The sequence below is a fragment of the Apodemus sylvaticus genome, chromosome 7 (genome assembly GCF_947179515.1).
Source record: "Apodemus sylvaticus chromosome 7, mApoSyl1.1, whole genome shotgun sequence".
NCBI lineage: Eukaryota > Metazoa > Chordata > Mammalia > Rodentia > Muridae > Apodemus > Apodemus sylvaticus.
The window spans coordinates 12,838,227-12,854,899 of record NC_067478.1 but is presented as its reverse complement, the minus strand read 5'-3'; the positions used below and the strand labels follow the sequence as shown (position 1 = coordinate 12,854,899).

The 16,673-nt window shown below is 39.9% G+C and overlaps 1 protein-coding gene and 1 long non-coding RNA gene across 7 annotated transcripts in view; both read left to right on the top strand.

Annotated features, from left to right (window-relative positions):
* The window catches only part of Lrrfip2 (LRR binding FLII interacting protein 2), a 102,623-nt gene that overhangs the window by 43,538 nt on the left and 42,412 nt on the right, over nt 1–16,673 (top strand). For 2 of the 6 annotated variants that reach the window (XM_052187097.1, XM_052187094.1), the window contains exon 5: nt 3,816–3,884. The exons of 3 other annotated variants lie outside the window; for them this stretch is intronic. In XM_052187097.1, the coding sequence (XP_052043057.1) occupies nt 3,816–3,884 (69 nt within the window). Of the gene's footprint in view, nt 1–652; nt 737–3,815; nt 3,885–16,673 lie in introns of those variants that run through there. One more of the 6 variants, XM_052187098.1, reaches the window with a different exon arrangement.
* LOC127688457 (uncharacterized) lies at nt 9,719–12,361 on the top strand. Its single transcript, XR_007978701.1, has 3 exons — nt 9,719–9,788; nt 11,526–11,576; nt 12,314–12,361. It is a non-coding gene; the product is annotated as an uncharacterized LOC127688457 (long non-coding RNA).

Sequence of the window (16,673 nt, the reverse complement as noted above, 5' to 3'; positions counted from 1 at the left end):
CCCTGGCTGTCCTGGAACTCACTCTGTAGACCAGGCTGGCCTCGAACTCAGAAATCCGCCTGCCTCTACCTCCTAGAGTGCTGGGATTAAAGGCGTGCGCCGCCGCCGCCACCACCACCACCACCCAGCCACCCTAAGCATTTTTAAAGCAATGTATGTTATTCTTAAAATACAGTTCTGACAGAGCGAACATCTCTTCCCCTGTCTAAGTCAGTGCTTACAGGGAAGAAGTCACCTCTGTGCTTTCAGTTCTCTGCTCAGCGTCTGTTTGCTGAGTGCTGCTTCGTGTTTTATCTCTGCATGTTGAACTCTCTGGGCCACAAGTAACTAACAAGTGTTCGGACACACGCATCTGCTGAGGTAGAAACGCTGCCAAGCTTGTGTCTGCTTCCTGGCCCAAGCACTGATGCTCCCCAGCTCAGCTATGGGGCCAGATGTCCAACCTGGTCGTCTGTGCTTTGACTGGCTGCTTTTGCTCCTTTGCTGTGACAAGTAATTACTTGCTCAGTGATTAATTATTGGTGTACTTTTTTTTCCCAGGAAGATTCAGAAAGGGCCAGGTATTGTCACCGGTCTGGTCACCGCCGTCCTTACCTGGTTTGTAGTTCACATACGCTTGCCTGTGGTGCTGTCCCTCATTGGCTCCATTCACTCACAAGCCTGAAATATGTTTGCTTTTATATTTTATCAGGGAGTTGAGGATACATTGTCTCTTCGAAGCCTTGGCAGTCACAGGGTTGGTATTCTAAGTTACTTACACTGAATAGTGAATAGCAAAGCTTTTAACCTTGAGCTTCCTTCAGAATTGGTGATTATCTAAGCAAGCAGACAATATCTGGAAAGATATGCTTTCTCTCAAATTATTGTTAGAAGGGAATCAATTCTAATATCTTAGCTATTTTTATCTTAACATAGGTCCAACCTCTCAATTTCTACAGAAATATCTTTGATTTTAAAAATACCACAAAATGGGAAGGTTGTATTTTATAAAATAACATCTGCTTTGTCCTAATTTTTAGTTTATTTCTCGTTTCTTATCTTAAACTGACAATCTATTGAATGAACAATAGCTTTGGGGCTTGCCTGATTATTTATACTTATAATTATATGAAACTATTGACTTGAAAATGTTTCTTGCCGTATGTGAGGTAATAATGCTTTGACTTTTTGACTGACACTGTGTAATGTCCCAGCCTTTAGTGTAGATAATATAAATTGAGTGCGATTTGTCACCTAAAGTCCTGTCCTGCGCTGTAGTACAGCCTCTCCTTTTACTTCTTAGAGAACTGTGCCATAAGATGGTGTTTTGCATTTTAATGTTATTTATGTTTTTTATCAGCAAAGTCATCTTTCATATTAAGGGGTATATCTGTACCAACTCTGATTTTCATCCTACCTTATATAAAAACGACCTAGTTAAGCTATTCCAACATACCAGGTATTAACACCTTTATATTTGTAAGCAGTCCATTACACTTTAGTACATTGTTTTCTTTTGGTGGATGTAATCTATTGTGTTTTTAGAATAACTTTGTATACTGGTTTTAAGTCATAACTGTTCTCTTTAGTTACAAATTTTAGAATTGTTTTATAGTATTTTCAAGTTTTTAAGTAAACTATCAGTGCTTATCTAAGATTATCAGTGGCTTAAATGTGGCATTATGAGTGGTTGGAAAGCTGGCTCAGCAGTTAAAAAGAGCTTGCTGCCTTTGCAGAGGCCTTGGGTTCAATTCTTAGCATCCACATGACTGCAGCTCATATTTATAACTCCAGATTTAGGGCATCTGATACCATCTTCTGGCCTCTGCAGGCACCAGGGAGATACACACTGTACACATGCAAGCAAAACACTCTTTAACATTTTTTTTTTTAATGTATGAATGTGTTGGGTTTTTTTTCCAAAAAATACATGCATTTGTTGTACTTTGTGCTAGAGGATGTTTTTCTTTCCTCTTTAAATTACTTTAAAAAGATTCCTCCGAAGCCCAAAGTTGAGAGTCAAGAGCTATAAAATATTGCCCTTTCTTTTTGTGACCAGTTTCTTTGCTTTTTTAATGCTCATAGTATAAACTTTCACACCTTCCTTATTGAGCTGAGTAAATTTGCATCTAAACTTGGAGAAGCTGGATTAGGTTAGTTGATCTTTAAGCTTGACCTACATTAGGGAACTTTAAGTCCAACCTCCAAAGAAAAGAAATCTGCAGCTAAACTGGTAAGGAACTATTCACCTGGAGTGGGTATAAATGTACAATTTTAGTTCTTTTTGTTTTTGTTTTTTTTGTTTTTTGTTTTTTGGTTTTTTGAGACAGGGTTTCTCTGTGTAGCCCTGGCTGTCCTGGAACTCACTCTGTAGACCAGACTGGCCTCAAACTCAGAAATCCGCCTGCCTCTGCCTCCCAAGTGCTGGGAATAAAGGCGTGCGCCACCACCGCCTGGCCAATTTTAGTTCTTTAATGCTTTTTTTAAAAAATTGGTAGCTGTATATGTTTCCATGGGTGGAGGAAAACTTTTTGTATTTTTCAAGTTAATATATGAGGGTTGAAGATGTAACTTAAGCGGTAGAGTGCTCAACTAGCATGTGCAAGGGCCGGAGCCCAATCTCAATGTTTTAGCCAGTGTTCTTCGTTTTTGACCCCCCTGGGGATGGAGCCTGCTTCCAAGTGGTCCCCTGCTGAGGCTGAGCCACACTCCCAGCCTTTGAGCTCATCCCCTGTTTGGTTTTAGTTAGATGATAATAGGATTCCAACCTTTTGGAGTTTCTTTTGTTGTTTTGCTTTGGGGATTGGGTCCAGGATGTGTGGTATGCCACTGAGTTGTCAGTAGATCAGGATTATTGGCTTTTCAAATGTCTACCATTTCCATTAATCTGATCATGTCAAACAACTTCTGTCCTGTGTAAAAAAAAAAATATTATGGTCTAAAATGGTGACCTAAATATTCTTGTGGTTTACCATATAGAGGTTTCATTGTTTCTCTACCTGTTTTTTTTTTTTAATTTATTTTATGTATGTGAGTACACTGTCACTGTCTTCAGACACACTAGAAAAGGGTATCAGATCCTGTTACAGATGATTGTGAACCACCATGTGGTTGCTGGGATTTGAACTCAGGGCCTTTGGAAGAACAATCACTGTTCTTAACTGCTGAGCCATCTCTCCATCCCCTCTACCTGTTTTTTTTTTTTTTTTTTTTTTTTAAGCTTAAGAGTTATAGATTTAGAGACTTCATAATGTCTGCACATTTATTTGGTTTTGAAATGTTAGCAGTACCTGGATGTGGGTCAAGTATACTCAGTGGTTTCATGCTGCATTCCTGGGACTTAGAGTTTTCCATTTGTCCAGTTTCAGAAACTACTCTATTGAAAGGTGCCCCTGACAGAAGGCTATGGCTTGAAATCCTGTAGACATTAAGACTAACAAGAACAAGAACAAAAGAAATCTGAGACTGAATCCTGACTTGGGGGAGGGACTAAAAGTCAGAATCTTAGACTGCGAATAGAACGGTCTATGCCTTCTTGTTACTTGGAACAGATTGTGAACAAGCCAGTTAGCTGCCTTAAAAAACACTACAAATGTTTGATCATTGTTTTGTGCACCAAATACAAGAAGACAATAGTAGAAATCTCAAATTAGGAAATAACATGACCTTGAGTCATAGGATAGTCAGTATTCCTCATTTGTGGAGTTTTTACTGTTTAGTTACTGTTTATTTAGTCATATCTTTCTGGCTTTGAAATAATTGTGAACTCAGTTTTAAATTATTCTTTAAACTTCTCTTTTGTTATTTTAATACTACACTGTTTAATTTCACTGAAGAGTTCATCGAAGGATATTACTGGAACACACTGGAGCAGAGCCAGTACGCCCAAGAGGAGAGACATGATGGTGTGTAATTCTGACATGTGTGGTCTTAGATTTTCATGCATTTATTGTTGATTTTCAGTATTCTGGACATAGTAACAACAGGAATAGCCGGGTAAGATGCGAGAACTTCTGCTTTGTTTCCTTGTGTAAACTTTGAAGCAAGTTTCTCTGAGGATTAAAGGCTTTTCACCCTTTTAAATCTTGCTTTAGTGATAAAATGCTCAGACGAAGCATCTTAGGGGAGGAGAGGGTTTATGTGGCTCCCATTTCCAGGTCACAGTCTGTCCCTGAGAGAGGTCAGGGCAGAAACTCAAGCAACAGCTTGGAGCAGAGCCATGAGGAATGGTGCTTGCTGGCTTGCGTACAGACACATGCTTAGCTCTAGCTTCTTTATAAAACTCACGCCTAGGGATGGTGCTGCCCACACTGGGTGGGGCTCCCTCCTACACCATGTAATAAGATAAAATCCCTCCCCTTCCACTTCCCACCGTGTTCCTACAGGACATTGGCTTAGGCAGTTTTCAATCAAGCCTTTCCTTTCAGATGACTATGGGCTATGTCAAGTTGACAAAGTTCTTTAGGAGAAATAGATTAAATAGCATACATAGAAGTTTTTATCCAGAGTACTTAATATTCCCAATTTTCCTTCATTTGATAAATAATTTTTTAAGGTTTATTTATTATTATATCTAAGTACACTCTAGCTGTCTTCAGACACACCAGAAGAGGGCATCAGATCTCCTTTACGGATGGTTGTGAGCCACCATGTGGTTGCTGGGATTTGAACTTAGAACCTTCAGAAGAGCAGTTAGTGCTCTTGACCACTGAGCCATCTCCCCAGCTCTTAATAAATAATTTTTAAGTGTTATCACTATCAGCTGCCATTTATCAGATAAGTTGTATGTGTGTATATGTGTGAGTGTATATGTGTGTGTATGTGTGAATGTGTGTATATATATGAGCGTGTGTATGTGTGAATGTGTGTGTCCAGTTGTTGATGTATCCACTTTATGGATTTCTCTGTTGTATATATTCTGGAACTTTTAAAGCTAGCTGAATCCCACATTATATTTTGAAAAAAGAAAAAATTGGAATAAATTTTTTTGATTCTGCTTGTTAAAACATCCTGTTCATCTACAGAGATGATGAGAAAGAAGGCTTACCTTAATTGGGGTAGGATAATTTATGTATTAAAAACAGTGCTTTAATACTGCATGTTTTGGTCATGGATTTTTTTTTTCCTAAAGAAATATTTTAATAGTAAAAAAAAACAAATAAAATTTTTATAGAGAAGGGATTTGATTTTCAGAGAAATGTCACATACAACATTTTCAGTGAATTTATACTAGTGGTAAAATTGTACCACAGCCTTATATTAAGTAGAATACATTTTCAAGGTTTCTGCCATATATGTTCTAAATGACTATCTAAATAAATACAAATAGACAGGCTTTGTTATAGTTGAACTAGTATTTTAATATTTCACTAAAGTTAGATTGTATATTTTTATCATCTAGACTATTTTAAGCTTTATAAAATTATGATCTCCACCAAAAATATATTTTATTCCTTCAGTCTATATATAAAGATTTCTAGCTCTCTGTATGTATTATTGAAACACATTTCAGAAAATTACATATAAAACTTGTGTATCTATATGTATGTATAATATACATGGTTTATTTGTTTGTTTTTGAGATAAAGGCTCAGTGAGTGCTTAGGCTGGCCTTGAACTCGGTTACCTACAGCCTCAGCCTGCTTATGGAGTATTGGGATTATAGGCATGTGCCTAGTCCTATGAAATGATATTAATTCTTCTGTGCATGATATCCTGTGATTTTTTCCTCCTGTATTTCACTTTTTTAAATTGCCAGTTAGATTCACTGAATTGATTTCAAGAGGAATTAACTTAAATTTAGGAAAACAGTACTGTGGGTCAGGGTTTTGAATAGTATTACCTAATGCCCTCACTCAGTGTAAAAATGTATAAGAAAGATACTTTTACAAAATAGTGTTTTTAAATGCTTTGTGATATGGTTTACCTTTGAGTAAGATTGTTAAAAACTAGTGAGAACGCTGAAGAACTGTTGTTAGGAGACTAAATCCACATGACTATGGCCCGTTCCCTTTCTTTTAAAGGACTCAGAAATCAGAAATATATGTTTTTATGTTCTTTTAAATGGAAAAGTGTGTTTTCTGGTCTTGTTAGTTTTCCATGATTTTTGATTCATATCTAATGTCACTTTGCTTGTCTACTGTGCATACCACATTTTGTTCTGGCCAAGTTTCTCATTTTGTTGAGCATTTTCTCGACGAAATAAGATTTTAGGTTGTATGTTTCTGTATGGGTTCAAGGATGTGCTCCCTCCTGCCCTGACTCCAGGGTTGTTATTTTGCAAACTAGATCATCAGTGCTCCTCCCTACTAGGCTGTCTGTCAAAAAGTGGCTGCAGCCACAGAGATGAAGAGGAAAGCGTCTTTGACCTTAGGATGGTTCCTTTGCATTTAAAGCCTTCCTTGGGCTGTACTGTTCGGTCATATTCTAAGATTGAGTCATCTGACCATTACTGCTAGACAGTTTTGTTATTTGAAAGGGAAATAAAGACTGAGGTGTATCTCAGTGGTAAAAGTGCTTGTACAACATACATAAAGCTCTAAGTTCAATCCCCGGTGAAGCCAAAAGGGGGCAGGGTGGGGAGCTCAGTCTTGGATGTTTAGGATGACATCTGTCTAAAACTCCAGAGTAGATAGGGCTATGGGTACACAAAACTGTGCTGGCATAAAACAAAGTTTTAATTATACAGACAGTTCAGCAACAATTTTTACTGAAAAAGTAAGGGTTATATCCAAATATAATAGCTTTTGTATTTAATAATCTTTTGCTTTTGAAGTAGGACTGCTCTGGTTTTAATAATGACAAGATTGCTTTTTCTCTTATGTTCCTGACTGTGGCGATACAACCAACTTTCCTACTTTTTGGACTGCAGTATGATACCATCAAGGACAGATCATCAAGAACTTCGTCATTAGTATGTAGCGCATGACTTTGTGTTAAGTGTGAGGTTTTAACTTTATAAGCGTCAGTTGTTGCTAATCATGGATTACGACTAACTTTCATGGTTTTATTATGATCTTTTAGGGGAAGATGTGTAACAAAACAAAAACCATTGTTTTTGCAATTGTGGCATAATCTGTTACTGGAATAATAGCTTTTCCTAGAGACTTCAGGATCAGGGGTTAAGATCATTGCCCAGTGGTAAAGTAGGTTTGTTACCCAATCGCATAAAACCAACCCAACCCAACCCAAACAAAATAAAACCACCTCACAAATAACTGGAATATTTAATGTAATAGCCAAGATCCCTGACTGCTATAAGATCTGTTGTAGTTCTGTCTGTCTTTGCGAGAAGGGCTGGCACCCTATGCCTACTTGCTGCACAGGAAGACTAGTTTGCTTATTACTTCATGGTTATTTTTTATATTATTTATTTTTATATTATTTATTTATTTTGCCTGTGTACGTGTATCACATGGCATATATGTGGAGGTCAGAGGACAGCTTGTTGAAGCCGGTTTTCCTAACATGTGGGTCCCAGATTGAAAGTGGTTCATCTAGCATCAGACTTGACAGCAAGCATCCTTACTCCCTGAGCCGTCCCCCCAGCCCCTCTGACAGTGCTTTGATGCACCCTGAGCTATAATAACACAGACCTGTACTTGATTTTGTGTCATAAGTTGGCAGGTTACTAAATAAAACATCTAGCCATCGGTGATGGGGGCAGCTGAAGATGACCAAGCATTTTGGCTTGACATGCTGAATTAGCTAAGAAGTCCAACAGGCTTGGTTTCTTTGGGTCACTGTTATGTTGGTAGATTGTTCAAGCTTCTGGTCTACCTAGTTTTCATATAGAATGCTTATAGTGAAGTATAAAAGAACATTCACAATAAGAAAATATGTTTATCCTTATTGTTGAGGATCTGACTGTGTGCAGTAGCTTTCCTAGGCCTTGGCTGTTTCTAGGTACTTGCAGCAACAGTCTCACTACATAGGTTGAACTTGTTGTCTGCTGGATGTCTTTTAGTAGTAACAGGACTGTCCTTTGTCCCCCTGGGAAAAGTTATTTATTTTATTTATTTATTTTTTAATATAACCATCTTTCCAAAGTACTTTGTGTAAGTTTCACCGATCTGCTAGCTTGGTCTGAGAGTACTGTCTGCGGTTAGAGTGCTTCCTGCTCTTCAGAGGACCTGAGCTCACTTCTTGGCACCTGTGTTGGCTAGCTCACAACCACTCTAACCCAGTTCTGGGGAATCCATGTCCTCTTTGGCACGTGCACATATATGGCATATACACACAAATAAATACACATAAACTAAATCCAAAAGAAGAATGCTGTCCAGAGCAGTACCTGTGTGAACTTTTAGTTTATCTACATCATTGCTTTAGCTTTTGAGAAGATGACTGAAGGAGGTGGACTCTTGCCACATACAGCTTTCTCAAGGCGAGGAAGTGGGGATGAGACTCAAGTAAGGTGCAGTGAAGATCCCCACAGACATCCCTCTGACTCTGTGTCCTAATAGGTTTCCTTTAGCTGCTCAGACACCAGGTTAGATGGTGGTGGGCACAAGGAGAGGTCAGAGAGAGTGATGTGCTTGAGACCACATTCCTCAGCCTTCCCAGTTTAGTTTGTCCACTACTAACAAACAGGAAGGAGATTGCATGTGCACCATGCTACATCAATGTACTTTTGTTATTCTTTTATGATGAGTTTCATTCTTAAAATTTCACTATATGATCTTTAAAGTTAACTTTCAATATTTATTTCCAGAATCATTCTTATAGCCACACCCATGGGATGAAGAAGCGATCCTCTAGTTCTTATAAAGATCTACTGGTTAGTTCTCTTTCGGAAGTTTGATCTAGTTGTGGTATTATGGATAGCACTAAATTACAAGTAGGTTTCATTCTCAAAGTTTGTGTTTAGTAACCTGGAATATACTTACTGGTAGAAACAGTGAAGTGTGTAATAGACCCTTTCACCTATGTGATTATACCGCAGAACGAATAGGTTTTCCATTCTAGTCACTTGATCAAACACTTCTGTAGAGAACAGATGCTACAGAATTGGGGTGCTCGGAATACCTCCTTCTCCTTATTATGCCAGTTGGCAGAAATGCAGTCTGTAGCTCTCTGCCAGTTCTGGGAGCCCATGGGAGCCTTGGGAGGCTATAGCTAGAAGGGAAGAGGGAAAAAGAATGCAGGTGAAAACAGATCACAGCGGCCTTGGCGTGTGGGACACTGGCACCATTGTGGCCAGGTGAGCGAGGTGTGAGTCAGCGATGGCAGGAGATAGGGCCAGAAGAGTGCAGTGGGGCAGAGGCAGGGCCCTTCCAGTAGTGTCCGCAGGGGAGAAGGCAGAGATGCCATACGTGTGCTTAACCTCTACCAATACGGAGGTGTGGGAAGGCATTTCTCTAACCCAGTAATTTATAAAAGTGGTAATTAGACAGTAGCCCTAGGTTTTTCAGGATCATTCTTAAATATAGAGTGTGAGTAACTCCATTATTTGCATTTTATTTTTATTCAATTGTATTATCTGGTCTTTAAAGTAATAATATTTAGTAGAGGCTTTGTTTGAAGCAGCTGACCTTTAATGCCCATCCTTTCCCAGGAATCTTCACCATTGCTGCTTGCCCTTTCCTTGCTGTGAGCCATTGCTCTAAAGGCCTCGCTCTGGGGAGAAGGGACTGTACAGTGTCAGAGTTTGCCTGTGTGTTCAAAGTTTGCCTTGGTTGTGGTTGCATAAAAAACATGTAACCTAAGAAAACTGTTCAATTTTGCTTTTGCAGAGTGGCCTCTACTTTGACCAGAGAAACTATAGCAGTCTTAGACATGACAAACCTGCCTCTGCCTACTATTTCCGGGTTTGTCTAAAGATTTTTGTTCTCATGTATCTTAATACATCTCTAACCACCCATTTTCCATTTTTAATATTTGTAACTAATCTATGAATGGTTTGGATATGGCAGTTTTGGTAATTGATTCATATAATCCTTCTTGAGTGTATCTAACAGAGAACTGTTAAATTCCCATGCTTGTAATGAAAATTTCAAACCGAAAAAGGTTTGTATAGTGAACATCACATGCTTACAACTTAGGTTATCTAGTTTATTTCCTTAGTCACAGCATTATTTGCCTGTTACCTCATCTATCATTCTGTCTTTTGTTTGCTTGTTTTGTTATTTTAGGCAGAGTCTCACTATATATGCAGTCCAGACTCAAACTCAAGAGTCCTCTGCCTCAGCCACCCAGTTGTTGGCATTAAGGAGGGACCACATGTCCAGCTTCTATCTAGTCTTGATTCATTGCAAAGTAAGCTATAGGCATCAGTACACTCACTGCTAGGTACACTTATAATAAGTTTACATATGAAAATATAAGCTGCATTAGGGTGAGATGGATGTTATTATTTGTTAGAATATTAATGTAATGTTAGAATCTTGCTTTTCTTTTTTGTCTGTTTTGCATTTTTGCTTGTTTTGTTTTGTTGATTTTGAGACCTGGTGTGTCTCTGTAGCCAAGACTGGTCACCCTGCCTCAGCTACCCACATCACCACAGTGATGGAACTTTTTTTTCCATGACATTTAACATTTTGGTTTTTTTTTTTTTTTTTTAATGGTTTTTCAAGACAGAGTTTCTCTGTGTAGTTCTGGCTGTCCTGGAACTCACTCTGTAGACTAGGGTAGTCTTGAGTCACAAATCTGCCTAACTCTGCCTCTCAAGTACTGGGACTAAAGGCTGTGCCAAAACTGCCTGGCATTTAACATTTAAAGCATGCTTTAATGTGTGGTACCTAGTACATTTAAAAATATTGAGGAATGGGAGCAAATCTTACGATAGAATAATTCATTAGCACTTGCAAGGCTCTGGCTTCAATTTCGAGCACTGAAAGTGCTATCAACTTAAAACCTCGCCTGCACACACAGTTTCTTTCACTATTCTTGTTTGTCTAGGTTTAGAGGGAAAGAACTGAAAACTGTGTCTTAAGCGACAGCAGGGAAAGAGATGTAATTTCTTTATAAAGAGTGTTTTTAGTGAATGAACTTAGCTGGTGAGTGCAGCTTTTCTGGTTAACTAGCATTCTGTGTCCATGTATGTTTGGAAAGACAGGATTTCAGCTCTGTCTGAGAAAAATTAGTGATAGCAGTAACTGAGGGCTTACTTATTTGAGTCCTTTATAATCTGGCCAGGCCCACTGGGAGTCTGTCACAAAAGCATTGACAAGGCCTCAGGATCTACTGGTGACAGCTCTGAGGCCACCATTTGATACAGTCCTAGTGCTGGGGGCCCCTTTTCTTCACTGCGTTCCTGGGTCCTTTTCTCCCACTCTGCCAATAATGTTATGACACCAAAAGGTTGTAGACATATTGATGGACAACTGTTAGAGGTGATTTTCTTTTTTACCTTTAACAATTAGCATTCAAAAAGGTTTTAGTGACTTTTTTCTTATTTCATATGTTTTTACTCTACTTTAAGTGCTTGAGGCCGACTGAATTATGGAATCAAAAATCATAAACTAAAAGTCTTCTGCTTATGTGATGGGGAGTGCCTTCTCCTGCCTTTGTGTTTGCTTATTCCTGTTGTTCTGCCTCTCTTACAGTCCTCTTCCCTGTGCAGTGAGCCGATGGGGACATCCAAGAGTCAGAGCAGGGTCAGTACTCTCCAAGGACACCGTGTGGTCACAGCTCCCCTCGCCTTTCTTTAGGTTTCATTACTGTGCCTTTTTCATAGGCCTCCCCTACTGGAACTTCTGGTCTGCTGAGAAGTACCAGTCTGGTTTGTATTTCCTTCTTGCAGTGTGTGCTCTGCAGTAGGGCCACTGTCAGGTGCTGAGCTGTGTGTGCGCTGCAGTGTACGCTGCCTGTACTTAGGATACAAAACTTAGGGCATGAAAAAGAATCCAGTGTAGAGACGATGCCTTTTGGTAGCTTGTGTTTAGAATCTGTTTCCTGTAAGGAGACAGCCTGGCCTGCGTCCTGCTGCATCCCATTGTTTTCTTTTGTTATGGCTCTGACTCTGGGACAGTCAAAACTCAGTTAAGCAAAAGCAAGCTGAAGTCAGAGCATAATTATAGCTGTGTGGCACGCCAGTGTCCATGCTTCTGGCCATTTGGTGTTGTGTGGCCAGCTTCAGACTGGAGCCCAGAGGAGCTTGTATCTGCTGGCTTCCTTCTGTTGTAACCTCAGGGCAAAGGAAAATACCGCAGTGTTTTTTCTAACCAAGTATATTGATGAAGTTGTAACAAAATTGATACAGTGAATTTTGTATGTATGTGAATATGACACTCTCCCTTATACATTTTTTGAATTATGAAGTTCCAAAATAATAAAGATATTTTCAAAACAGCTCCAGTGCTAAATAGATAAGTAATATTCTTTTGTTCTTCAGGCATCATTGTATGATGGTGGAATGTATAACCCTTACGGTTCTCGAACTGTAAGTCTAAATGGGGAAGGGCGGGGAGGGATCCAGGAAGGGGCAGCCCTGTACCTCAAGTCGTGACCCATTCAGTCAGCCAGTTGTGAGAAGGTAACTACTAGAAGTTATGAGGTAACATATGAGGGGAGTCCGTAGAGAAACCAGGGCATTTCTTCTCCTCATTGAAAGGTGGGTGTGAGGTGGGTGTTAGACCAAGGAAAAGCAGCTATTTTCACTTTGGGGGTCAAGAGTTGACAGTAGGGTCACTACTCCCAGCAGAGAAACTGAGCAAGCTATTGTTGTAAAGCCTTTCTTCTTGGAAACTTTATAGCCGTCTGAATACAGTTACTACTCCAGAGCAAGTTCCTCCAGGAGCAGCCCTGTGGTGAGCTAACGGCTGCATGCGCAGGAATGATTGGTTGCTCTGCACTCACACTTTGGGATGGAGTGATGTGTTTCACCATCTTATGCATGGATTATGTACTCCTAAGTTCATACAAGTCAGGTACTAACATGTGCTAACTGACTGTTTCTGTGTGGACCCGAGTAAGTGCTTAACTGAGCTTATCCTAAGTCCACACAAATCAAGTACTAACAGTGTGCTAACTGACTGTTTCTGTGTGAACCCGAGTAAGTGCTTAACTGAGTCTAGAGCTGAGGCCATTGAGAAGCCTTAAAGTTTTTGTATTGCCATTCATGAGAAATACTTTGTCTTTCAAGTATTGATATTCCTGTTGGGTATGCTGCTCTTTTTGGAATGTTAAGTTTATTTTGTAGTTCATGAATAAGTAATGTTAGCAAATCCAGAGTAGCATGGAGCCTGCTCACATGTTCACTGTCCAGAGGTTTTGGCCATGTGTGGATGCTTTTCATTTTGACCACACGTGGCTTCCTTTCCAGTATCTGTTAGTCCTCTGTTTCCCAAGGTATCCTGTGTCAATGCATACATATTTATAGTATCCTTTTTTTGACATAATTATTTTTAACAATAAGTTATGCCCCTTTTCAATTATTACCACTTTGAGATAGTTACATATTATCAATTTTTTTTGATGTCAGTGTACTATCCTACAAAGGCTTAGGTATTATTTTAAAGATCATTTTAGTATTGATGGTCATTTAGATGGTCAGACATTGACTGTGTATACAGATGAACTGTGCATTTACATGCAGAGGTAAGAGGTCAGTGTCAGTATCTTTGTCAGTTACTCTACCTTCTTTGTTTAGGTGGAGTTTCACTGAACCTGGAGTTCACTGCTTTGGCTAGACTGGCTGGCCAGTGAGCCCGAGAGCCACTGTCCCCAGAACACATAGTTCCACCCTCACTTTGACTTGGATGCTAGGAGACCAAATTAAGACCCCCATGCTTACAGAGCAGACATTTTACCCATTGAGCCAACTCCCAGCCCTTTGATGAACATACATTGTCTCTTTGCCTCTGTCTCTATCCTTCTCTCCCATGTACATGCACACACGTGCACACAGAGTGTTTGTAGAATTACACCTATATCAGGAAATAATAGAAATTTAAGAGTATATGCATTGTTTAAAAAATATTTTTATGTGTATAAATGTTTTGCCTATGTATATGTGTGTATACCATGTACATCCCTGTGCACTTGGAAGCTAGAAGAGGATATAATATCCTCTGGAACTGTAATTTCAGGAGATTGTGAGGTACCATGTGGCTGTTGGGAATGAAACCCTGGTCCCTTGCAAGAACAGCAAGTGAGCCAGCTCTCTAGCCCTCACACACTCTGAGGTGGGGTCTCTCTGTGCAGCTCTGGATGGTCTGGAGCTCACCATGTAGACTAAAGTGGCTTCAAACTCAAAGGTCCACTGGCCTCTGCCTCCCTAGCGCTGGAATTGAAAGTGTGGGCCACCATGCTCAGAGCATATGCATTTTAAATTTTGCTATCTATGTCCATATATGGACAACTAAAAAGACTATACTAATTTACATTCCCAAAGCAAATGGTTTCTTTAGGTATACTGTATTGTTATCCTTACAGATTATCCCAAATTGGAGAAATTATTACTAATAATCATTAAGATTACTTTATAGCAGGTAAAACATGAGTTTTCTGGGCTTTCTTTTATGTTTATATTTGTTGTTATGGCCACCTGAGTTGCAGTTCTCAGAAATGCCACTCCTGTGTGTAATAAAAACTAACGTGTATGTGTGTGTGTGTGTGTGTGTGTGTGTGTGTGTGTGTGTGTGTGTGTTTAGGGGATAAGGGATCTTTCACAAAAGATGGATGTTTCCTTTTAACCCATTTTATACTCAAATTCTACTTGGCAATTTTCAGACCTGGTGACATTTTTAATATGCCAAATGTAGTAGCCTTTCCTGCAAAAAATTTTTGATGGCACACTTTTAAGAACAAATTAGTGTAGATCCTTGTTCTTGTGAGCTGGCTAGATTCTCTCTCATTTGTAATTTGGGTTCAGAATTTCTATCGTAGTGATGCCAGAATGGCATCTTAGTGACATCAGAATGGAGATGGGCTACTTACTTGAACCAAAGATGAGTTTTGCCAATGCAGTGGGAAGAACACAGCCCTGTGAAGGGGACAACAGTACTGTCACTGCTAGCTGCATAGGAATGAGAGCCAGGAAATGAGTCACTGCCTCAGAGCTTTGCTGGTAGGAAGGAACCTCTTTGACATATGTTATTTCATTTTAAAACATCATTTTTTTCTTTCCCAAACTGAAATCTTAAGTGTATTCATTGACTTCTCAAGGGGCCACACAGATCTGCAAGCCTCCCTGGCTATTTTTGTCTAATTTACTCATACCCTCACCATCACTAAACTTAAATAAAGGATGAGTTTTACTTTATTCGTTGTGCTTTGGGAAGCATCTTGGTTTTTAGGGATAGTTCACTATGCCCTAGAGCAGCTTATCTCCTAATGCTGGATGGCGGGTGGCTCCTGCCAATTGGAGAGCTCGTGGCGAGCCGCGTGGCCTCCTGACTGTCGCAGCGTGTCTACAGTCTGGAGAGCCAGAGAGAAACTGAATCTGTTTTACTTTCTGTAGCCCTTCGATGATGACACCGCAAGCATTGTGTCTTCTGATCGAGCCAGCCGTGGGCGAAGGGAGAGTGTGGTGAGCACGGTCTGCATGCAAACACAGCTCTTCCATAGCAACAGTGTATGGTTACGGGAGTGTGCTGCAAAGTCAAAGTGCTTTTGACAGAGAGCATTTCCTTACAGCGTATGTGGACAGCTTGCTTTGTAAAGTGGTCTTGAGAATGAGTCATAGATTCATGTGCTTTATGTACAAATCCTTTATTGAAAAACTTTCATTTTATTTTTTGTTTCCTTATACATACCTATTTATCTGTATATTCTCCAAAGCGAGCCTCTCAAATGAGAGTCACATTTGTACTATCATATGTACCTGTAGCTGGAGTCCGGGGGTGGGGGAGGGGCCCCTGTTACTTCTTGTATGTAAGTTGAGCCAGTGCGTGTCCAGTTCTTTTTTTTTTTTTTTTTTTTTTTACACAAGACCTTTTATTTGATATAAAAATACTCATTTTTCAAAATTGAGATGCGAAAATCCCCTGGTTAAGGTGACAGGAAGATCTGACTCTATTACGGTACCTGTACACGTCTTCAGCTGTTACCGTCTCACCCGGCGGTAGCGAACTAGGCATGGCGCCGCCTTAACACCTTATCAGTTCTACATGGTGGTGGTCTGCGCACTAGCCTTCACCACACTTTTGCAGAGTTGGCAGCCGAAGCCCAGCACCACAACCGCCTTGTGTCTCCCCCATCCTGCCCGCTCACAATTAGGGCCCCAAAATCACTCACACAAAACATGCACACACACACACACACACACACACACACACACACACACGCACGCGCATCCAAACCACAGCAAAAGAGCGCGTGTCCAGTTCTTAAGACTGTGACCTTTGCTATCTGTTGATGGCAAGATTTCAAAACATCAGTTCAGACATTTACCTAAGTAGACGATGTAGTAGTAGCTTCATGTTATTCTTTAAAGAATTTGGAAAATCTCCTGAGTGACATTTTTGTTGTCTATAAGGAAATGATGTGGAAATTATAGAGTGGAAGATGGTTTGTCAGCTTGGAGCTAGAATAACGAAGCCTACGAAGCTGTGATTCCTTCCAGAAAAGTAGTCTACTTAGTGTAAACTGAATTAATGCGGATGATTATAGTCCCACAGCTCTCATAGAAAAGGGAGCACCACATGTTTATGTGAGATAAATTCATCCAATTAAAGCAGTTGTGGTCCCTCAGCAAGCCTGTAATGCTCCCTCTTATGGCTGAACTAGAAGTGACAGTCAAAACAGCTGAA